Source organism: Platichthys flesus, chromosome 5 (assembly GCF_949316205.1).
Source record: "Platichthys flesus chromosome 5, fPlaFle2.1, whole genome shotgun sequence".
NCBI classification, from domain to species: domain Eukaryota; kingdom Metazoa; phylum Chordata; class Actinopteri; order Pleuronectiformes; family Pleuronectidae; genus Platichthys; species Platichthys flesus.
In genome coordinates, this window is record NC_084949.1 from 16360135 (window position 1) to 16384501 (window position 24367).

General features: G+C 41.8%; 1 protein-coding gene across 2 annotated transcripts in view; it reads left to right on the forward strand.

Annotated features, from left to right (window-relative positions):
* The first annotated feature begins 4034 nt into the window (after positions 1-4034).
* Positions 4035-24367, forward strand: part of zcchc7 (zinc finger, CCHC domain containing 7) — a 46804-nt gene continuing 26471 nt past the window's right edge. Inside the window, exons 1-3 of one of the 2 annotated variants that reach the window (XM_062388636.1) lie at positions 4035-4115; positions 8099-8694; positions 10105-10336. In XM_062388636.1, the coding sequence (XP_062244620.1) occupies positions 8197-8694; positions 10105-10336 (730 nt within the window). In that variant the 5' untranslated portion in view covers positions 4035-4115; positions 8099-8196. The remainder of the gene's footprint in view (positions 4116-8098; positions 8695-10104; positions 10337-24367) is intronic. The other variant, XM_062388637.1, reaches the window with a different exon arrangement.

The following is a 24367-nucleotide window of genomic DNA, read 5'->3' on the forward strand; positions in this document are numbered from 1 at the left end:
TAGCATATTAACTTCAGAATCTACTGAACCTCTCTGGGTTTCTTACGCTGCGAAGCTAATTGTGGTATCAATTAGAATGAACGAAAATAAAGCATTTACGCAAATGCAACTTGAAAGATCAAACTTTATCTGCAGAGCAATGACAGGGTCGCTTTGGTGCAGAGGAAAAAAAAGGAGATGGGAGTTTGGGTTAACAAATGCTGTACATCCGGTACATGTGAATGACTCCCGCGCAGAGGGCCCCATATGGGTGATGCATGGGAGCCATTTTTGTTCAGAAGCGCTGATCCAGGGCGAGTCTCTTTTTTTTTGTTGAGGGAATTCCTCCTGCCGGGCTGTTTTGATACCAAGGCCTGGTTAGATTTACATACATACAGTAACAAGGAAGCCTGCACCAACGACAGAAAGCGAAGCCGACTGCACTTACAGAACTGAAACAAGCTGATGCAACCACGGCTGGAATCTGCATCCGAGCAGATGCTCAGACAATCGGTTTCAGAGCTGCGACTAACATTCAAGTTTTTTTTATGTATCTACAGACTATTGTCACGGTTAATCAGGATTTCGGTTGAAGGGGTGTCAGCAAATTGCACAGAAAAAAGAACAATGGAAAGGTTGTGTCTCATTTCAATAGAAAATGTGGTTACTATGGTGACAGCAAGTGCCGGTTACAGTTAATAGTAAATGGAGGTATTTCAGAACCCTCCATCCAAAATTCTTTGCAGTCGACAATTGGTCCTCAGCCATAAACCAGCTACATTTAAACTCAATTCACTGTGAAAGTTAACAAGAAAGTCAAATGACATGGCATCAGTAAATTTGATATTTTTTACTTTAACATGGGATAAACCATTAATCAATTATCTACATAATCATAGTGTACTTTTATGTGGCTGGATTAGGTTTCATCATTTCTGAAGATGCACCTTAGGCCAAAAAAAAGAACCTTTTATGCTGAAATTTATTTATTTATGGGTTTTGTAAATTTAACAAGCTGTATATATGAAACTGAACCGGCCCAAATCATACACATAGCAGTTATAAAATAATATGAATAAATAGCCAATAATCAAGTCTGAGTTCTAGTCTTCAGATGAGCACTTGTGTAAACCATCAGGCGGAGACCATTGCCTATACAGCACAGCAGCTGATGAGAATCCCGTTTTGATAAAACACTCCATCGCTGTGCTGGACGTAACATCTGCTGCCAAATGGAAGCAGGAGCTACCATGGCCCATAAAAACACCCTCAGATGAGACATGAGAGCAATGACATGCTTCTTTTAACTCCTACTCTTCAATAAAGATCATTCATCAGGCAGAACCATCCCTTTGGAATGTGTGATTGGAAATCAGGGGACTTTAAATCCCTGTCCCAGACACTCCATCCATCTTCAACACGCCACTGGGCTGGACACTCGGAGATGAACTGCTGAACCAGATGCTTCCATTCAGAAAGCCTCGTCCACCTTTTTTAAAATAATAATAGTAAATACCGGCGATTGCATGGAACCCAAAATCAGGCAGCCACATCACAATTTCACTGAGGCATTGAGGCATCCCAAACCTGCATCCAATTTAGAGAGATATGGGGAGCAGGGGAGGCAGAGAGGGGCCCCCGTTTGCACTTCCCAAAAACAAAACAGCTGCAGGATATGAAGTGTGTGTATGTGTGTGTGTCAGATGTATACATGGGCTAAAAGAGGTGATAGTGTTGAGACATAAGGTGCAGCCTAACCTTTGGAAGGAAACAATCCAGCTCCATGATGGCCTTTCCTGTTTTGACACGCATGGAGAAACCCATGGAATCAGATGGCATTCACTCTCTGATTCGCTATCAAAACGCCATCCGCTCACTATCATTACAATGCCGATGCCCATAGTTGGTTATACAGAGTTCACAATTATTCTCATGATATGGGGAAGGAGGAAAAAATGGATGTTAATGCTACACAGTCTGCAGGAGTGCCAGGATGGCATAATTTTGCTATGTGTTATAAATATGACTGATGGCGATAGCTAGTCTGTTGAATTACATTTACATATAGATTTACATTCCCATCAACATGTAATAATAGCACAGGCCTGAAGGTCCATACTATTCACTCAGACATGCATGCATACACCCAGTATGCACACAGACATATTCTGACATTTCATAACTAATATTTGTGCCTCATTGAGAAAGGTGAAAATGCTGTGCATCCATCAGACTGATGATATAGTAAATGCGTTGAAAAACATGACCTTTTGTCTGCAGAACGAGATACGTGAGCTCAGAAGTCAAGAAGTCCAGTTTACAATTCCATGTCAATAATGACATTTTATTATCAGAGTACGCACTTCACAAAGAGAGAGAGTGAGAGAGAACAAGAGAGGGAGGGAGAGAGACATTATGGGACATTATGAACGGAGAAATGACCTGATGAAACTGTTTGGTAATCCCACAGCTTTAGAAGAACTCTACATCACAGCAGGACAGTTGTCTAGGATGGCTCTAATATTATAATGTTGATGGAGGATAAAAGCAATATTGATGAAACAAGCAGTGCATATATGCACAGACCCTGAACATACCAAATCACCTCTGAAGATACCAGGCCAATGTCAACACAAATTAAAATGAATTTTTATGTCTTCAAACAAACATAAATGTATCTTTCACTTTTTACTGCTTTTCTCATCGTTCACACAGAGTTCCATAAATATATGTTTGTTCAGGAGACAAAGTAAAATTATGAATAATTGTTGCTAGTCATTCTTGTTTTGCTTGTTTGCATTTCTTTCAACGTTCATTTAACCTTCCTGTCGAAACTGAAAATGGGAAAACAAGAAATGTCCGCACACCAGTCGAGGTTCCCACAAACTTTTGAATAATGTGTTGTTTCTTTCTGAAACTGAAAATGAAACAATGTTTGCGTGAACTTGTGTATTGGCCCTGGTGACCTGATCTGTTCAGTTATTCACCAGTTAGGAACCCGTGCACACATATTTAACACACATAATTATAATGTGGCAACAGCAACTGTGGTGCAAACACATTGAACCTTGAATCGGCTACAACAGCAGAATACCACATTAGTTCCACTCCTGTCCGGCACCAACAGAATCCTGAGGTTACAGTGGGCACAGACTCACGCTAACTGCTGACACACTTTGGGACCATAATACCAGTAAATTAGAGTAAAATGTCACAGACTTTTATGGCCGAAATTGACCCATCTTTGCATGGCTAGTTCTACCGTGATGATACACTGTGGCACAAGGCTAAAGTCATGTCAAACAGGTATTTCAGTGGCCCTGCCATACACCAGATTTGAGTCCAGTTGAACACCTCTGAGATGTGGTAGTTAGGACTGAACACTGCAAACACTAAAGACATGGTCATTGATTTTAGAGGTTATCCATCCAACCCACCATCGCAGCCCTTCATTAAGGGCCTTGGTATTGAATGTGTGGAACAGTACAGGTATCTTGGAACGTTTACATCAAACTGAAATTTTATGTAAATGCTGAGGTAGTTTGTAAGCAGGGATGGCAACAGTTGTACTTCCTGAGGAAGTTAAATGTTTTAATATAGACAGAACAATGATGTCCTTGTTCTTCGAATCCTTTTTTCAAACAGCAATCTTTGACCAGCAGGTCCTCCATATGGCCAGATATAGATATAGTGGATTGGAAATCATCAGAAATAATGTAAACTATTGTTTTGAAAACTCTGCAGATATAATTTAAACTATTGTGCAAAAGTCTGCAGAAATAATGCCATGCATTATAATATCATGGGGCGGAATCTCAAGGTTTTCAATATCTTATGGAATCAATGTTACAATGAACCGATGTGGTTTTGTGATGCTGTACTAAAACAATACATAAAAGACAAGTGTACAAAAAGTAATTCTATTTAATGCTTCAATTGGTTTTTGATCCGTTTACTTGGATTTTATGAAACTTCGGATAAAACAATCGATCCGTCTGAGCTCGACTTGAATACTACCCAGTGAAACGTTATGGTCGACCAACCAATTTACGAAGTACAAACCCGGAAGTGGTTGTCCCTCTCCCTCTGAATGGACGAAGCAGGAGCAGCCATCCTCTCCTCTTTACTTTATAAAGGTGAGCCCCAGTTCTCTGACATTTAAAGTGAACCCTCCACAGTGATGTCTGGGACTACAGCGACTTGGGCTCCGCGTGTTCGTTTCATTTCGTGCGTGTTTGTGCCTGTGGAGCCTCATTGTTTACATCCGACCCGGCTGCTCAGAAACACGTGGACCCACAGGAGGGTCACATGCTAAGCACGACCGGTCGACATGTGGCAATAACCCGAGACTGTCGCTGCTCTGGGACGGGTTTTTGAGTTATTCTGTGTTTGGGGGCGAAATATTGATTTAGACACTTAAAGCTGGAATCACGCGAAGCTAACGTGAGCCTCGATCCACCTGCTAGCTAGTTAGCATTATCCTAGCTATAGCTAGCACTATGCTAACTTCAGCCATAGTGGATTATTACTTAACCAACACACGGAGATTCCTGCTATTTGTATTGTGAGCTGGTGATGGGTGTCCTCTGGACCTCAGTCTGTCACGTGTTCTCTTGAGCAGCCGAACAACATGATAACACGGCATCTTCAAAACAATGAATTTATCCAATAAGTCACCTCTCCTGATGACAGACAGACACACAACATGCTGTACAGACTGTAGAACAGAGACTACACTGTGAGTCAAATATACACTATACAGTAATGAAGGTGAATAGACAGCTGATGTCACAGTGTCCATTCAACTCATGAATCATTTACACAATATGTTAACAGTTGGATATATAATAGACCTGTTTCAGTCTGTATTGATATGAAGAAAGGGGCTTTGTCATCAGAGGTGTCCCCTCTCCAGGAGAAGTGCTGAGTCATTGTACATGATTTTGATGGCACCTGACAGGAACAATTCACTCTATCGCTCCGTGTCAGCTCCACAATGCTCCTGCTGAAGATGGTCTGCTTTGTGACCAGCTAGTTGTGACATGTTCTTCATGATGGTCAACAGTTTGTTGTGTCGCTGGCTCTGATGCGGTGAAGAATATTGCACTTGTCAAAAAGAGACTAGTAAAAGATCTGGGGCTTCTAGATAAGCTGCTCCATGAAGTAGGGTCTGCTCTGTCACTTATTTTCGACGGCCTCTTTGCTGCTTTTCCAGTACGGACTATTGCTCAGGTGGACTTGACTCCATGTTTGTGGTTTCTCTTCATCTCTCCAAGATGGGAAATGGTGTTTGAAATCATTCCTGTCGAAGCGGAGACATTAACACGATGGTGATCGTGTTAATGTCTCCGACCAGAGATTATTTTTATGTCAGCCAGAGCAATTTGAGTAAGAGGTCAGTGAAATAAAAATTATCCCCTCTACAGAGTCTGAGAAATTATGACAATGTGCCACATACCACGTTCTATAGTGTTTGATCATCTTAAAATATGCTGAAATGATAACAAATAAAACAGCTCATTATGTTGAATGTCTCACTTTAGTATTTCGAATTATTGTTATTGATTAATTCAAACATTAAAATATACTTTAATGTTGTTGATGGTCGAGATGAAACTGCTTTTAACTGAATCCTACGCCTTTGGGTAGTTTAATCAATAACATCATTTTTGGTGTGTAAACCCTCAATCTGCAAAGCAGCATGTCTCTACGGCTGAAAATAAAATGTATTCCTATCCCCCCCTGAAATGCAGTGGAGTATAAATGTAAAGGTAGTCTAATCAATGCTGGATGTTTGACGCTGATACTCGCATAAGTGTTAAGGAGCTACTGCTGTAATTTACACCTCTGCTTCTTCTAGCGGAACATGTCAAATTGTGTAACACGGAAATGTACGTTTGAGATGTGAGAGATCCCATTTTTACAGATGCAAGCGAGCTAACAGGAAGAGATATGAAGTGTGTGTGTGTGTGTGTGTGTGTGTGTGTGTGTGTGTGTGTGTGTGTGTGTGTGTGTGTGTGTGTGTGTGTGTGTGTGTGTGTGTGTGTGTGTGTGTGTGTGTGTGTGTGTGTGTGTGTGTGTGTGTGTGTGTGTGTGTGTGTGCGCGCATACGCCCACATATTCCTGAGCTGGGCTGTCATTAGTGACTGAAAACACCTTTATTGTTGGACCGTGACTGTCCAGTACTTTAAATTCCACCACTGTAAGACACAGTCGGTCATTTGTCAGGTCCAGGTCCATGTGCGCTGCTTAACTTCACAAATGTCGCACAGCCTCACCCCAGACTCCTCTTTCTGTCCCTTTAATCCCCGGTGGGCAGCTTGTGACTGTCTAGCGTGGCGTTTCAACAGTGTGTGCGGCCTGGGAGCCAATCATCTCCAACCATCATGGCACAGACACGCAGGACTGGACAGAGCAATGGGCCAATGCTCCCTCTCTGCTCTGTGTGTGTGTGTGTTTGAGTGTGAGAGGGAGTTACAGAGGCAGAGCTTGGGAAAATTAACAATCCAGTAGGTTTTAGAGAGTGTAATAAGTGAATGATTTCACTGTTTCTATCTCAATCAATACAAGTGGACCCCAGATTGTCATGTCAGGTGTATTTTGAAGTCGCAGCAAACAGATGATGGACCTGGATCCAAGCTGTTTACAGGTTAAAAAATAAATCGGCACAACTGAACCATGCTCTGTTTCAGCTTTGTTAACAAGCCCTTATGGATTTCAGAACAAAACTGAAAACTATACCCTTCCTGTAATGGATGCTGTCTTGTGTCAACTTCACCGCTGTAGAAATTGTGTAGAACAACTTTTTGAAGTTAGCTTCTAAAGATGATTTTTGTTAGCAATTAATAAAGGAGTTTTGTCTAAATGGTCTGAAAATAATTTATTAAGAGCCTCTTACATTTTAAGTAAAAAAATGTGAAAGGCTTAAAAACAACAGGTCTTTTCTGACCTGTTGTTTTAAATATTTAGTTTAGTGTCATGTGTCAAAAGAGAGCTTTAAATCCACATATTTGTTATTCTAGAACATACAAATGTTTTGCTTTTTCGCCTAAAACAAATGGCTTTTGCAAACTCGTATCTTAAATCTCATATCTTTATATCTCCTGTTGTTCATTAATTTTGTAGCAATCATTTAAGTGAGCAATTCATATTAAACATATTAAGGCAGTGACTTTTCAGATTTGAGCTATGATTTTAAATTGGAGACCCAAGAATCAAATATGTTAATATAGGTGAAACAATTACAATACAACAGTAGAATTGACTTCAGGATCTACAAGAATCCAAGGTTCATTCATGATTTTGGGGGAAATATTTAGAGCAAACTTTGTCTTCTGAGTCTGAATTTTTATCGCAAGATTTCATCAACATGATTTGAAATGGCCACAGCTCCAGAATTCAAACACTAATTAGAACATTACACAAATTTCTAATAGGATGAAACGATGAGGTGATGACATTTAATATCTAAAAGGTCAAAGGTCAAATGTCAAAGTTCAACTTGACTGCGGCATCATAATCTTTTTAAAGCAATCACTCGGGACCAGAAGGGAAAATTGTGATTGTGTTTCCTTCCATTTGATTAGTTGGCAGGGGCATATTAAAAGCAAGGCTGTAATACATAAAAAATTATAATTAATAATAATAATTGATTGGAAGTCTCTGTTTTCACCTGCATTAATCTAAACATACAGAATCTTTAAGGGAAGCGCTAACTGAGAGCTGCAAGGATAGTTTATAAATCTGATTTATAATCTGTTGCTGATTTTGCTAAAGTGGAAACTCTGCCTAGAAATTTGACAGTGATGTTAAAATAGTCTATGTTTAGATAATTTGCTGATACAATTATTCATTGAAATACAGTTAATCAATCAACAATCTTGCTTTAGGGTTTTAGAACCCGGTAAGGAAATTTACTCTTTTTTTTCTGATATTTTATAGATTATAGATAGGTTGATGAGCAGCTATATTAAGTATACATCATTTATACAAAATGTACAAAATAGTCTTTTAAATACCAATTTAATAAAATATTATGTTACCCCTGCATTAATAATTGATTAAATGTCTCGAGTTGATAACTCTTACCCTATTTTTGTATCTCTTTTCATCACTGCAGTAAGCTTCAGCCACTGAGTTCACCGTCACCCCTGGAGTGTGTGTGTGTGGGTGGATGTGGGAGTGGATGCTGGTGAGGTGTGAGGGTGTTCCGGGGTGATGTACTCTCCATATCAAGGCCGTGAGGAGTTGGAGGATGATCTCTACCAAGAGCAGGACAATGATGACTCTGATGGGTCGGAGGCCTACAGTGAGGTGGAGTTCCGCCTCTACAGCCAGCTCCACTACTCCTCCAATGCTGGGGACATGGAGGACAGAGGTGAGACACCGGAGGAGCAGGACAGCCAGCAGCCGGAGGTGAAGGTAGACGCTGACGGAGAACCGGTACACACTGAAGATTGTGGACTTCCATCATCGGAACAACAACAACTCCTGAAGAAGAAGAAGGTGGGAGAGAAACGTGATAAGCAGAAGAAGGGGAAGAGTGATCCTAAAGGTCATAGGTCATCATCTTTAGTCTTTGAGGAGGTCATCGTCATTGACTCCAGCCCGGATGTTATCTCCATCTCTGAGGACGACACTGCTGACGATGAAGGCGTCTGTATCATGAAGGGTCAAGGTTTGCACCGGCTGCAGACGTCCACCCCAACACATCAGGTAGAGAGGGATGCTTCCATTGCTATGAACGTAGATGTCTTTGTGTACAGTCCTGGTTATAAAGTAATTTTATATCAGTTATAAAATGATTTGTCCACAACTATAAGAGTAAATTATTCAAACATACGTTCAACTGTACATATGCAGAAAAGCTCACAGAAAATTCTCACACTCCTCAATGGTTCAGCCACAATTTGCTCAATGGGCTGAAGGCAAGTTATGAAGAAGCTTGAACTAAAGCTGTTCACAAAATGGAGAACCAAATCAGTCATGTGTCCCAAAGTTTGGAAAGTTCTTGTTGACTTATTGGCTGAGACAGTAGCCCCTCCTCCAACTCCCATACCAGCCCACCCTCCCTCTACCAACAATAACTAGACAGACTGTAGCAGTGACTACACAACAGCCTTGAGAGAGAGGATTAAGAGGAGATACTCTCTATTTACTTCGTTTTTAATTTAAGTGACATGATTCATTTTTATGAACGATTCAAATTGTAAAGTTGTTCCCAGGGAGATATTTGACCCTTTTTAATGAGTTTTCAAAAAAAAATCACTGATGTTCTTGAAACAATGTTTTGTTTCTTAAGATTATGAATAACTTCTAATCCTCTTTTGAATTTATCATGTTCTGCACAGTAAAAAAGAACTAGTAAGAAAGAGTATCAATCAGGCTAATGGTCTTTATATAATTCTAGTGAAGACCTGCTCCTCTATATGACTGTCCTTTAGATCCTACATCATATAAACCACATAGTGTTAATGTTAAGGCCTCATTCTCACAGGCTGCTGATTCATTCGTCACTGCTGTAACCTAACTATATCTAGATAAAATTCAGATTATAGTTTTTACTTTATGTTCTGTCTTCCACTGTTCAAATTGCACATTGCCCAGCAAGGGTTCTTTTAATGTCCAGGGGAATGGTTACAGCAATCAATGTATCTATGGCCCTGCAACTATTGTTTTAAGACAGACTTGAACCTGTCCTTAAGCAGGACAATTAGTGAATCCTTGATTTTTCTGCGGTTGCTAAGAAAAAAAGAAAATTAGACCTTCAGTTGTCCTCTATGCTCAGCAGGCCTAGTTAAACAATGTTGTGTTTGTTAATTTATGTTCTTGACCAAACATTAACCACTTAGACAGGTTTATGTTCCCTGTACTCTGAATTAACTGTGATTACTGCTACTTTGTCAAGCTACTCTCCAGTGGCCAGTTCAGCCAGCTGACTCATTGGGGTTGAGCTTCAGAAATAAAGTGTGGCAATGCTAGTGAATGACTTGCTGCTGGCTGCATGTGAAACAGTGACTGAATGGACTGTTATATTGTTTTGTTTTAATTAACAATGGATGCATAATGATGCAACTGAAAGTTTTGTATGGACATCCACAATATGGTTGTTGTTTGGTGATCTAGGGGAGCCAGAAAAGGGAGACGAGTCTCAATGTGCCAGTGAGCGTTGACTCCAGCAGCTCAGATTCGGATTCAGAAGAGTCGGAGTCCAAGTCGGCGTCTGACTCTTCAGAAACATCGGATTCAGAATGTCTGGAGAACTGGATGATCCTGGGCCGAGGGAAGGATGTGGAAGACCTGTCCATCTCACTCAACCTGGAGGGAGGGTCTAACAGCAGCACAGGTGTGTCTTTGGGTACGTGCGTGCACTGTACAAAGCTGTGCGAGATGTCTCTGTGCATTTGAGTACATGTGTGCGACCAGGAAAAAAGAAGCGGGGGGGGGTAATTCTGCGTGGTCCAGCTCAATCGGAACACTTATCCTACGTGCAGCTCATTGATAAATATGGTCTCGGGGCTGAGATACGCTGGGAGCAATCTGCGTGCGTGCATGTTTGCATGTACATACGCAGCATCTGCGTCTGCATGTTTACACAATTTGTAAGCTCTTAACATTCCTGGCACTGTCTGCCCAGTCGCTCTCTTCCCAGTCCGGTCCATCTTTAAGTGTGTTTGCGTGCATTATGTATTGCTATGTGCGCGCAGGCTTGTGCTAGTTCGAATACTTGTGTTTATAAAATATTCCACTTCTAATCAGCATGCATGTGTACATACACACACATACCAACAGTCGTGACGCTAATGCCATAAACAAACAAACGGAGAGACAACAACGCAGGAGGAGAGGGAGGGGAGGTTGGCAGAGATGGGAGTAATCAAAAAATGAATAAAAATGTTCCCGGCAAATCTCTTCAGATCTACACATTATCTTAACCTGCAGCCTCAGCAAACCTCTCCAGCTTCTCTCCAGCTCCCCCCCCCCTCCTCCTCCCCCTCCCTCCTACCTAAAGCTCACCCATCTCATTCTTTTATCCTATTTTCTCACTATTGTGCTCTCTCTCCCCGTCTCCCTCTCTCTGTCTCTCGCTCGCTGTTTCTGCCTCATTTGAATTTCCCTGGGCTGATGTTTCTGCAAGAGTGCCCACTGCCTCCTTGACACACAACTGGGCTAAAGGAGGGGGTCTGGAGTTGGTGGGAAGGCTTGAGGTTTTTGGCCTGGTTTTTTGGAGGAAAGGAGGATTTTAGGTCTCTGTGTCTCTTTCTCCCTCTCTTTCGTCTGGCTTCTCTCTGTGATCTTTGGAGCTTGACCTCATGTCTGCACATGGGGGGCCATGGGTGTGGTGTGGAAGGGGTCTTAAAGTGGGAGGGATGGGGGAGGTTTTTTTCTTTCCTAAAAAAAAAAAAGGAAATGAAAGCAAGGAAATTTTAGGGACGAGCCTCGACAGTCTTGAGCTGTGCTCCAATTCTACTACACACTGGTTCTAAGAAGGTTTTAGGTGAAAAAAGGGGAAACAATATTTTTTTCTTACTGTTATAAACCTCATAGAAATCCCAAAACCAAATGTTAATTGATTCTTGGAAGAATTGTCTGAGGTCTGGAATATATTATACCTCTATGCCTCCCTGCCTCAGTGTGGATCATTGATATGTTTTAATTGTTTCACATGCTGAAATTAAACATATTGTTGTTTATTTTCAGTCCTTCTTGCTGCAGTAAAAATGGACGTGCACTATTTACCCCCCCTTACCCTGGTTTAAGAACATCTGTTCAACACACAGTGCCCAAAAGTGTGAACCCTTCATTGGAAAAGAAAGGATGTATTTGGGACCTGTTTTATATGATTTTCTCTTTATGGTGAGAGATAGGGAAGATATTAAATGTTGTTGGCAGTTTAAACAATTACTGGTTTTAGTCTTTTTATGGTTAAAAAAAGAGACAAATATCACTTCTGACAAATTCACCAAAATGAGTACACATTTATTAAGTAAACCAAAAGAGCAGTAGGTTTTGACATCCCTGTCATTTTACTATACTCAAAACAATATGTACTTTATACAAAAATAAATACTAGACTTTTGATGGAGCCTTTTCTGGAGACATTTCATCAGTGAAATGAAGCAGCAGATGCTGGGGTGATGGCTGTTAGAAAAGATTTAGTAAAATTTAAGTATTCAAATGTTTTTTGGAGATAAAATAAATGTACTTTCTCATAGGAAAGGATTGCTACAAAAAAGTCAAGGAAAATCTACCACCAAACAAAACAACATGCCTGAAAACACAACCTCATTGGCAGCGATGACAACAAAATAACTTAACACCTTATACTATATAATTATGAGGTTAGCGAACTGGGACACAGTCTTGATAATTTCTACTCTCTGCTGGTGAAGGGTATATATGGTTTGAAATAGATTGGATATGAATATGGTCTGAATTATAATCAGGACTATTTTCTTCCGATCCTTTTATTTTGAAAAGAAACAGGTGAAATGTCCAATGTGATGTCACTGATATTTGTTTAGTTGAATTTGACAGTAACCGTTACATCCACAGCCTATAGGCCTGATGGATGGATCTAAAGATAGTTTTCTGTTCCTTATAGGCCATGGTGTGTGTTTACTCCTGCCTCCCTTTTGTGTTTGAACCTTTAGTGTTTGTTTGTGTGTGTGTCTCTGTGCGTAACAAGTTCGCGCAGGAGTGACTAATAGTATTTGTACGCCAAAACCCCATCTCAGCATCCCCATCAAATCACATTCACTACACTTAGTCTCCCCCTCTCCCCCGCAGAAATTGAATCCCTTCATCCTCTTTCTCGGTCTCTCCTTCTCTCCCCTACATGGTGTCACTTGTTCACATACTTTTACAATCCAATCTTTTCTCGCTCCCTCACAATATGTTTTTTTATCAAATGCCTGGAGACACACACATGTCACAGCCCGAGTGGCTATCTTGTCACCTGGCTGTAAAGGGGCAGCTGCTGGTGGGTTAGATCTGTAGAGACACTGGATAAGGAGAAGAGAAAAGATAGTAGAGAAAAGGGGGATGAGCGAGGGCCGCCTTCCTGTCCGGCAGCCATGCAGCAGCAGCGACATGGAACAAGAGAGGAAAAAGCAGGGCTTCCCAAAATCCAGCTCAGTGCCTCTCCCACCCGGAGAGGTGTGTGTGTACATGCCTGTGAATGAATACGGGGTGTAGGCGGGGTTCGCTGAAGCTAAACTTGAATCGTAAGTGGTTAAACTTCACTCAGTGGTCACACTTTTTCTTTTTTTCCCCTTCTTTTTTGTCCACTCGGTCTTGGTCAGTGCTCACCAAACTTTGCTCGAGGCTTAGAGTCAGCTCTGGCTCACTATCAGGGTGGCCGATCACATCAGAGTGTGTAAGAGTGTGTGTGTCTGTGTGTCTGTGTGTGTTTCACTAAAAGTCCTTCGAGAAGAAGAGTGTGTTTGTACCAAAAGGTTAGCTAGCTCTCTCTCAGACGAGGAAGGTAAGCTCTGCTCTTCTCCTCTCTTCTCTGCTCTTCTCTTCTAAAGAAGCTGTGGTACGAGTGTTTTCTCTCTGGAGCTTCATGTGTGTTCTCTTCAGAACTCAGTTGGCCTTTGTATATTTTCAGGTGTGTGTCATTGTTAGTTAAATGCCACTGTACAGGTCAGAACAGGTGAAATTTGGATTTAGTTTGTGTTTGTGCTCTGATTATGAGTGAAAGTGTGTGTTTATGTCCAGGGCATCGGGATAATAAAATGAGATAACAGTGGCATGTTGGTTGCCACGCTAGGCCTGTGTGTGTGTCTGTGTGTGTGCGTTGTGGGTGTGTGGGTGGGCGGGTAGGCGCTGCAGAAGGGAGGCATGGATAGGATCAGCTCTTATCTTGGCTGCCCAGTGCCACACGAGGTGTAACGCCACACCCACACTACCACACAGTGTGTTTGAACAGACACGCACACAAATACACACACACGCACACACACACGCTCGCCATGTAATCGCTGTGCCATAGTTTGACTTGTATTATCCAGTTTTTACAGCGGTCATGCAAAATAGATGAGGCTACTCAGTACGCCTAATATTGGCGCTTGCAAAATAAATCGTATAAATTCAGCCGTAATCTGGAAAATGAAACCGCAGTTTGTTAGTGGGCTGCAGCCTCGGTTATGTTGTGTCTTTTCAGTGTCTTTGTGTCTCAATGTCTAAAAAAATGTGCCTGTTGAAAAGATGTCATTTTGATATTAGTGATGATTATATTTGGCTGAAGTTGACATTTGGTCATTTGCCTTTCCTTTTTTTTTTGACGTGGTCATTAGTACGTGATGAGTAGCGTGAACTCAACCTTCACTAATAGTATGAGGGAAGTGTCATGTTCTCATTTCACTGTTGTTGCTCTTTTTAGTTCATGTCATCGCTGAACAGATTCACCGTCAATTCAGTTGCAGCTATTTGTTTCATCCGTCTTTTAACCTCCCATAGCATTTCCCTGTGTTTTCCTCATGAAGGAGGAAGTAGACATTTTTGCTCCAACCCGAAGGAATTTGAAGTAACACTCGAGTTTGTTTCCAAAGAAATCTGTGCGGAAGGACGGACAGCGGGGTTCAGCACCACACAGAGGGAGAGAAAGAGACGAGAGCGGGTAAGCCAAAGTGGAAGAGACAGGCCTTGAAAAGGAGCGGCCACGGTGTTGCTGTCAGTCAGGCCCGGTTTGTCTCCAGGCTAAGATCTCAGAACGGCTCGAACACGACGGGATCTCTGTTTGCACATCCAGCACCGTCTGTCTGCTGTGGATGTGTGTAGCGGATCTCTCTACAGTCGACCTCGCTCGTGGCGAAAAAAAGACCGCCGATCTGGTTTCCACGCCAAGTTCTTTGAGTGAAATGAAACTGCTGTTAATCCCTTTGAAATTGGCAACATGTCGGCAACATTTAAATTAGTTTCTTGGGAAACTTGAAAGTTAAATTTTGAGTAGTGGGGATGATGTTATGGATCGGTTCTAAAATGAATTTGTGCTCATTGGATTGGTGTAAGGTTTTTCTTCATGGTTCTGGTCAATTGTGACAATGAACAATGCGATAGACGTTAAAAACGTTTATTTTACATAATTCCAAAAATTACATTTAATAAGGTTGAATGTATGATTTATTTATCTCAACCATTTTCCTCCTCACTTTCAAATGGTAGATTTACCATCCTTAGCTGTTGCAGACATTTTCCATATTTAGCCATTGCTCTTTTGCAGAGAGTGCTCATGTCTCTTGTGCGTTGAAATGCAGACTATTTATTTCTGTGCATCTGGAAGGGATGAGACATCCTGTGTGAAAGTAATTATTGTCAAAATAATCTATGAAAATTTCTCTTTTTTTTCTTTTTTTTTCTTGGAACACCCACAGACATCTGTGGTCGCTGCTGCAGGTGCTCATTTGTATTATAGTTCACTGTTTGCTCTTTACAGTAAGTGAGGGACAGCATTTAAATATAATCCAGTAGAAAGCAGTTTGGTTAAGTTAACACACACCCAAATACACCCACACACACACACACACCATCACGTATCTCGGCTTTAGTTGCTTTAAAACTGGCATCAATCTGTCGGTGGACAGCATTTAGGTTCTGATTTTAAGTTGGTTTAACATTCTAATAATGATTTATATTATATATAAAGATATATGTTTTATCTTATAAATGTTATCGTAGATATTTATCATTGACTGTGGACTTGTCTAATATTTTCTGTTGTGGAAATGAAAAAACATTGTTGAGTGAAAGTGAATGTGTGGTGTGAGGTTTGATGTTGTGTGTGTTGGGGTGTGAAGGTGTGTGTATATCCGAAGACAAGTTTGTGTGTGTGTGTGTGTGTGTGAGATGGTGTCTGCCTCACCACGCCTGAGGTGAACCCAATAGCCGTGCCTGGGCCCACTGGAACACAGTTTCACCGTCTTTAGTTCCGAATAGAGAAAGAATGTGACGTTAAATGAAATGGTCTTCAACATGTTATGGTTTTTATGTGCAGCTATTTTGTTAGATTTTAAAATATCAAATGTTCTGACAAAGGTGGCAGGCTCGTTGGGTATTTTTTATAAATTTCTTTAGTGAAAGCTCACAACCTCATGTTCACAGTAACTGTAGCCCGGAGAAAAGAGGTTATAAACTGGAGACCAGAGGGTCCCTACTGTAGTTTTATGTGTGCGTTTGTGGAGGGGAGGGGGGGGGGGGGTAGATTAGGGATCCCCACTCTTCTGCTTTAACCTTTATTTAACCAGGGTATCCCATTGAGAGCAAGAATCTCTTTTGTAAGGAGACCTGCAGCAGACATTGTGCCCTGAAGCTACAGGATAAGACGGCTAGACGTACACACACACACACACACACACACACACCCACTCATGTATGATTAAATAAAACTTCTAAAGCTCAACACCTTAATCCCAGACTGCATTTGCTGCATGGTGGACAGCACATATGAGACTATAACAGTATTTAAATATTACAGTATCGTATTTTTTCTTTATCCTCAACTCCCCATCTCCCCATTTTCTCTTTCTTGTGCATTTTCCCCACCATCAGACCTTAGAGGACAGGAGGGAAGGGACGAAGAGGAGACCAGTGGAGGGAAAAAATGTCAATTACAATTACCAATAATAATCATTATAATTAAGCAATCACTTAATAGGAAATCAAATTATTGTGGGGGGTGACAGAGAGACAGAGGGATGTCCCGTGGGACTGTATTAATTTCTGCCCTTTTATTTGGCCGGAGAACTTTTCGCTTATTGTCTTTCCTTGGCTTTTGGGCAGGGAGGGGTCGTTGAGAGGGCTTTATTAACTGGTAGCCTAGGGTGGTGATATTTTTTTCCCCTATTTTTGGGCAACAGAGGAGTAGAGGGGAAGGGGTTGGAGGGATATGTATTAATATTAATACGTATTTGGGATGAGGAACAGGAGGAAGTGGGGCAAGAGGGGATGGGAGGTTGCGTGGGGGATGCAGCAAAGGCAGTAATGGATCCACAAAATCACCCCTTCCCCATTGGCCTCGATCTTCTCCCCCCTTGTTCGGCTCCTCTCTCTCTCTCTCTCTCTGTGGGCAGTGGCACCAGCAGGGGTGAGAGCTGTTTTGGAATCTGAAGTTCAGTTTAACAGTCAACAGGATAAGAGGGAGAAGAAGAAACACACAAAAGACACATGTTTAGGGTTAGAACACCCACTCCAGTATGCAAAAGGGTTGCCTAATAATAGCGAGGCAGTGTTTTTCACAAGGCCCCAAGAGGACGATGTGTGTGTGTTTGTGTGTGTGTTTTTGGCAGTGTAGCACACAGACACACAAGTATGCCTGTTTAGCAGCTTCCTCTCCAGAGGCTCCTGGCAGTGTGTGCGTGGCCATTCCAAGGCTTCTCCCCATGTCTCTTAATTAAGGTGCTGTTCAGACAGAGACCAGCTGGGCTTGGTCTGGCCGAGCTGGCACTCACCACCATTTTAGTCAGTCTCGCCCTCCCCTCATCCTCATGTCTTTTTCTTTCTATTTCGCGCCATCTTTTCTCTCCCTTCTTCATTGATTTATTTTCCGTTTGTTCTCTTGATTGAATTCGGATTCTGACAAATTGTCATGTATCGTTTCACCGCTGTTATTCAATGCCTATACTCCCCCGGTTTACGACAAGTGTAAAGCTTAACTGGTTGACCTTTCCATTACACCTACCTTCAGTAAAGCAGTAATTAGGAGTCCCATTAGGATCAGAGAGATTTCCAGTTAATAGTCCCTTAAATACCAGGATTTATGTGTTTGGTTTGGTGGAATGTGCTGAATACACAAGCGATAATTGCCAAATCAAAACAGTTAAGTCGGCAACTGTTTCTTTTCAGACAAGTCCCACATCTGGACAAAGGTCCTATATGTAAAAAGATATGTAGCAGTTATCACACCACTTGTTTGAGGAATCTGATTAACAAGGATTTTCAGTCGGTTGCCTACTATTCTTTCCTTATATTTACTATCCACCAAATATAAAAGTATTTGACCGCTTGTCTGATTTTGCTTGCGTGGTAACCTTTCCTTTTTGGCCTGTGTTGAATATTTCAGAAAAGAATACATGTGTTGCGTGTTATTGAATGAACTTATTTTAATTCAGCATATACTGAGGGTAACTCTACCCGCACCTTTCTTCCCCATACCCTGCAGCCTCAACCCTCCCTCCCTCCCTCCATCCATGCTCCAACTCCCACTCCCAACCATCTTTCCATGCAACATGAGCAAACCCGGTTGATGTGGCAGTTGCTATGCCCGGCCCTGTGGCTCGAGATTGATGCTGTAGGGTTACCTCTGCTTATGCAGCTTGTTTCTGAGATTAGTTGGAGATGTCACACAGATGACGGTGAGCGCTGTGTCCTCATTCTCCCTATTTAGACGTCCAGCAGAGAGGCTTGATGTGTGAATGTGATAAATGGTGATTTCTATCGATGGGGTAAATTTCCTGTGTCGGATAAATAACCCAGAACTGGTCCGACTCGTTCACCTAACACATCTGTGTGCCTGTTTTTTAATAACATCGGGTGTGCGATTGAAGTTTGTCTTTTGCTGGTGCGCGTCTCCCTGCGCGCACACACATGCCTGTGCATTAGCACACCTAGGCTGCCCCTTTATCTGAGGGATTATGGTTAAATGGAATGCTGAGATTCTGGCAGCGAGCGAGCGATAAAGCTGAAGTCGGCGTTGGGAGAGAAAATTAATTATTGAGGATAAAATCAGAGTGAAGGAGATAGTTACCGACTCGTTGGGGAGTTTAGTCAATGATATTTCAGCGCAGGCTTCCAGACAACATGCAGAGTTCATCACACCCTTAATGTGAGACCACTCTTGTGTGTTTATGAGTGTATGCATGAAGCTACAAGCAGGGCTTTGCAAACTCTTAAAGGGACTGGTCAGACATTTTCAAATAGAAGGTATTTTGTGCAGTCTTCACATACTGAATAAGTGTTTTCTTTATGTGGATTAGCTGGAATGTCCTCAGGGTTTCCTGCAGCTCCAGGTCTCTCCTTCAAGTATTGAAACTTCACAGCGATTATTAATGATAATCTTCTTTTTTTTCATCATCTAATCTGCAATTTATTTCTGAAATATATATATATATATATGTTACTTTATTCATTCAGTCTTCCCAGAAAAAAATCAATTTAAAAACAAATTAGAATTTCCTTTTTTTTATTTGAGATAATCCTATTAACTCTTGATCAAGGTGGGTTTCTGAATTTCCGTGGCTAATGAATTAAAACATATTAAATGGCAGCTACAGTTAATAAGAAATACAAGTACTTTGTTTAGTTTTCCCACCTCTTTGCCGATTTAAATGTACTTAAAGCTAAAGAAAGATGGGTGTTTAAAAAAAATATAAATCTATCAGTTTCAACCCTTCATAGGTGTATGGTTTAATGATGAATTTGTTCTAAACTGTTTTTTTATAATGGTAACTTCTACATATTGTACAAGTAAAGAAATTCAAGGAACTGAAACGTATATGTTTTGGGAACATGAGGAAAGAAATCTGTGTTGAATGTTCAAATATCCAAACTGCACCAGCATTCAATTGTTTCATTTCATTGTTTTAACACTGTGTGATATTCTCACAGTCTACAACATATCTGTTCTTAAGCGACACTCTACCACCAGCTTGAGGTGTGAGTCTGCTTTTTCTCATTCTCTGGTTTTGCTTTTATATTTTACTTCTTTGTCCCAAGCTCTTGTTTTGCTACTCAGACCAAATAAAGCTAAATGCATAAAGTTGCAATAGATTTATCGACACTCCTTTTGTGTTACTATGGTTTTTACACCAAACATTTGAAAATGAGCCACCAATTTGGACTCTTGTTTAAGATTCTTACATGGTCACTGCTAAAAACATCTGCTCTGAAAAAAAAACCTGTCTTTGACCTTACCTACACAGATTAGTGTGTGTTTGGTGTGCGCTTGTTTGACCGTGTGCATGTGCAGGTGAGCGCATGTCTGTCCTCTGACTGCAGACTGATCAATAGTAATCGGGTTGAGTGTCTCAAGCCTGTTTCTTCCCTTTGTACTGTGGCCCTTTTGTAGGCTGACGACACCGGGCCAGAAGAGAGAGGGGGACAGTGGGGAGAAAGAAAAGGAAGAAAGAAGGGGGGGGGGGTTAGAGAAAATGGCGGATGTTTGCAAGTCGACGAGCATGACCGACTCCCTCAACCAAATCTCCGGATATTTATTCAGCATTACTCACTAATCTAAAAAAATCTTCCTCCCTTTCTGTCTCTCTCTCCTTTCTTTTCATTCATGCTTCACACTGGAGTGATGTGTGTGGGGACACTGTAGGATGCTGTCAAAGAGTTATGATAAAACAGATGGATAACTTGTTCAGATATTAACAGGCTGTTCACCTCTTCCTCTCTTTCTCCTCCTCGCTTACAAACACACTCCCAGAGCATCTCTCCATTCTCCTCTCTTTCTTTTATGACTTCCTTAAAAGCGGCGTGTGTTGTGTGAGGGCGGCGAGCTCCAGCGGTATTAGCAGGGAGGCATTAGGCATAAACTCTAAGGTATATTAAAGCAACGGCCCTGTTGTTCATATAAACACACAAATTCAATTTAGCCTGCCCCACGGGGAATGGGATTTCAGCAGCTACCGAGAACAAGAGGGAGGGTGGGAGAGGAGGCATGAGTATTGGATGAGGTAAGTCGAGAAGAGGTGGGATGGAGGGATCTCAGGCGGTGGAGAAGGCAAGGTGAGACTATAGAGAGAGAGAGAGAGGGCATTGAGGAGAGCGAGAAGCAGAGGTCGGGCAAAGATCCAGAGCTTGGCTTATGGGAGTGGCGTGGTGGCTAGTTGCAGGAATGCATTATTTTTGTTGTTTATTAGCTACCATGACGTAAGCACCTCTGTGTTTGTGTACGTGCGGGCATGCAGAGATGAACAACACACACAAACACACACACACACACACACACACACACACACACACACACACACACACACACTCTCAAGAACCCCACACCCTGGCAGGCAGAGGGGCTGCCAGTGTCTGCAGCACTGCACGCTTGGACAGAGCGTTCTGTGGGAAACCCTACAGTTATATTATTCAATCCAAATTCAAATGGGCTTGTCAGGGAGCTCCTGCTTTTTATTACCTGTCAGAAAAACCAAGGGATGGACAGTGCAGAGGGGAGCAAATTAAACGACAGTAAATAAGACCCCTATCTCTCCCCCCCGCCATTCTTCCCTTCCTCCCTGGATGATATTTTGGAGACTCTGACAGCATGTGTTTGTTCGACTCCATCTCTAGTTTACCTTTCTTTCACCTGCCAATCAGATGCAGGAAGGCCTAATTATTTTGTTCATCACTGAATACCATCTCCTGTCACGATGGAATCGACTGAGCCAAGCACTGGATTTGATATTGAAGGAAAAGTCGGTCAGACATTCATTGGGAAATGGAAGGAATGAACGGGGGGGGGGGGGCATAAGGATGAACCGTGCATGTGGAGAAGTGATGGCTGAGTGTGGTATATCCTCACGCACCCCAAACAGCTTCGTCCCGTCAGCCAGGCATAACCTCTGCCATCTGTCCGGCCCTCCTCCTCCTCCCTTCCTCCTCTCTCCTTTTCAACCTCCTCCTCATCTGCGCTTCCTCCTCTCCCCCCAGAACCTTCCTGGAGAGATCAAACTTTTATCCACTCCCCCTTTCAGATGGCATTCAGAGAGATGTGGGGTCTTAAGTGTTTACCTTGAGAGTCAAAGGAAGGAGTAAAGGAGGGTCAGTGCCCAAAGCTTGAATTTTCTCAATTCATATTGAGCATCGACAGTGTGGATTTAATCAGGCCCATCTATTCTTCGCATACACAGACAGACACACACTGTCATTACTAATCTTAAGTGAGAACTGGAAATAAGGCTGAATACCACATTGCAACCAATTTACAAGTTCAACCCGATTGTGTGACTTCAGTATTTCGGATCTGCTTCATTTCAATATCTTCGTCGAGCAAATGACTGGTACTTTTTTGGTCTAAGCTTCGTACATTAACCTTCAATTATCAGGCTTCCTCATACTTTCACACACATTCACAACATATTTGTCAATATCAACACCGATATTCACATAACGATTGATACTCTCCTTAACACTTTCTTCACAGCGCATCTGCACCAGATTCATTCAGACTCATCCTTAACCTCACTCACTCACTCACTCTCTCTCACATAGACACACAAACTGTCTCACACAGACACACAAGTTATCTCACATGCACACACACACACATTTGTTGTTTGTGTAGAGCGGGCAGGTGAGATCTGCTCTCGAGACGCATTTGGGGACACATTCTAATGTCAGGTCAAAGCTGTCCACTTGTGATCAGATCACACAACCACATGTTGCTACCGGGTGTGTTCAGAGCCTGAGTGGTCAGTTCTCAAATGTGTCCTCGATGAGCCATGGGTGTCCACATGCTGTCCACTTGTGATCAGATCATCTGAAATGAATGTTAACACCAGGTCTGAGAAGGGCTAGACTCTAACTGGGGATAGTTTGGTTCATGGTCAGACAACATAAAACAGTGAGCCCATCAGGGCCTCCCATTATTTTAGAGAAATGTTATTGACAATTGATGATTTAAAGACCTAATCTTAAAATGACTAATTAGCATAATCATACTAACTAGTTGCGTTGCTAAATGGGTAATATTTTTGTATGTTTCCATTCTCTCACAAAACTGCTGCCAGCTACCAAATTTGCCAGGTAAAAAGGAAAAGCCAGATGCAGTTATGAACTGTATTCGAATCAGGCGATAGAAGAGCCATATTAGGAGCTCCACGTCTAATCCGTTAATGTTCTTTGTCTGTCCCCTGTCCCACATAGGGGCCGCTCTAATTAAAGACTAATAATTGTATTGTTTTATAAAGCCTACAGAGACAGAGATTCTGCTCTTCAATCATTCACTCTCTCTAATGTACCCTGCCCATGGAGGGCTATCTCGCTTTATTAAGAGAGTGTGTGTGTGTGTGTGTGTGTGTGTGTGTGTGTGTGTGCGTGCGTGTGCGTGTGTGCGTGTGTGTGCGTGTGTGTGTGCACAGTTGGAGGAAGAAGGAAAAGGCCAAATCTAAATTAAAACTTTAAAGCACCATTATTTAATTACCCCAAAGGCTGAGGATTTGAAGGATTGATGTGTGTGTGTATGCAAATGTTTGCTTCTGTCCAGGATTATTTCAGTTTTTCAATTTGCTCTTTCTCCTGTGCGTGTGTGTGTGTGCTTGCATGACCACAGTGTAACCCTTTTATTGGTTGCCCCTTTTTTGTTGCCCCTCCTTCACCTCTACCCTTTTCCACTGGCACACACACACACACACCCATGCATGCTGAAGCGCCCGCAGATAAAAAGGCATTATGTTAAATTCCACTTAATGACAAATTTTTAATTTGGGGAACAGATTCCGGTGAATGGAGCTTAATTACCGGGGCCAAAGATCCCTCGGAAAAATAACCCCCACGATGTGCCCAACCTGCCCGATAATGGAGCGCTCCACAAATACCTCAGATAAACCACCAGCGTTTATCTACCCCCTCCCTCCCCCGCTTTCTCTCTCTGTATAATAACAAAAATAACAATCATGAAAATTCTATCTGCCTCCCAGCCCCCGTCACCCCACTTCCCTCTCCCGCCCTCCCGCCCACTGCCTGGCTCACTCCCGCAGGAGGAAATTCATCAAAATGAAATTGAGGTTGCAACTCACTGGTTTTATTAAAATATATTTGCCCCCTTCAGATGTTGTGTGTTGCTGTGTTTCGCTTTAGAAGACAAAAGGGACACCAGCAATAATTTGGTCAGTGTTATCAGCGGCTTTTATTTGTCGGTGTACACAAGTATGACTATGGCCTTAATACACAAACACTTGTTGCCTGGTCGGCTGCTCTGCCAGCGTACTGCATTAGGATAACACTTAAAAAGCACCTCAATGCAAATAGCACATGGAATAAAACATGGGGCCAATGATAGATTATTACTTTTTTCAATGATGACGACTGTATAAAATTGTTCTAAAAACATATGTAAGTATAAATGGGATAAACTTCAGGTGTGGCTCACAGTTCTCTTTATCACTATGCGTTAGAAGATTATCTGTAATTCAAAGATAGATCAAGCAACACAAATAACCTACAACTCATCACATATTTTAGAAGCCTTGAAAAAGTAGATTTTACCTTATTTTACCTTTGAAAATACACAAATGATTTGATTAATTTCCATAATTAATAAATGAATAAACACATTATTGGGTTTTTACAATTTTAGTGCAAGTCATGTTGAATTATAAACATTGTAATATTGTTTTGTATTATGATGGAAATCAAATGTGTGCAGGCTATATCCAAGAGCGGGTTTATTAAC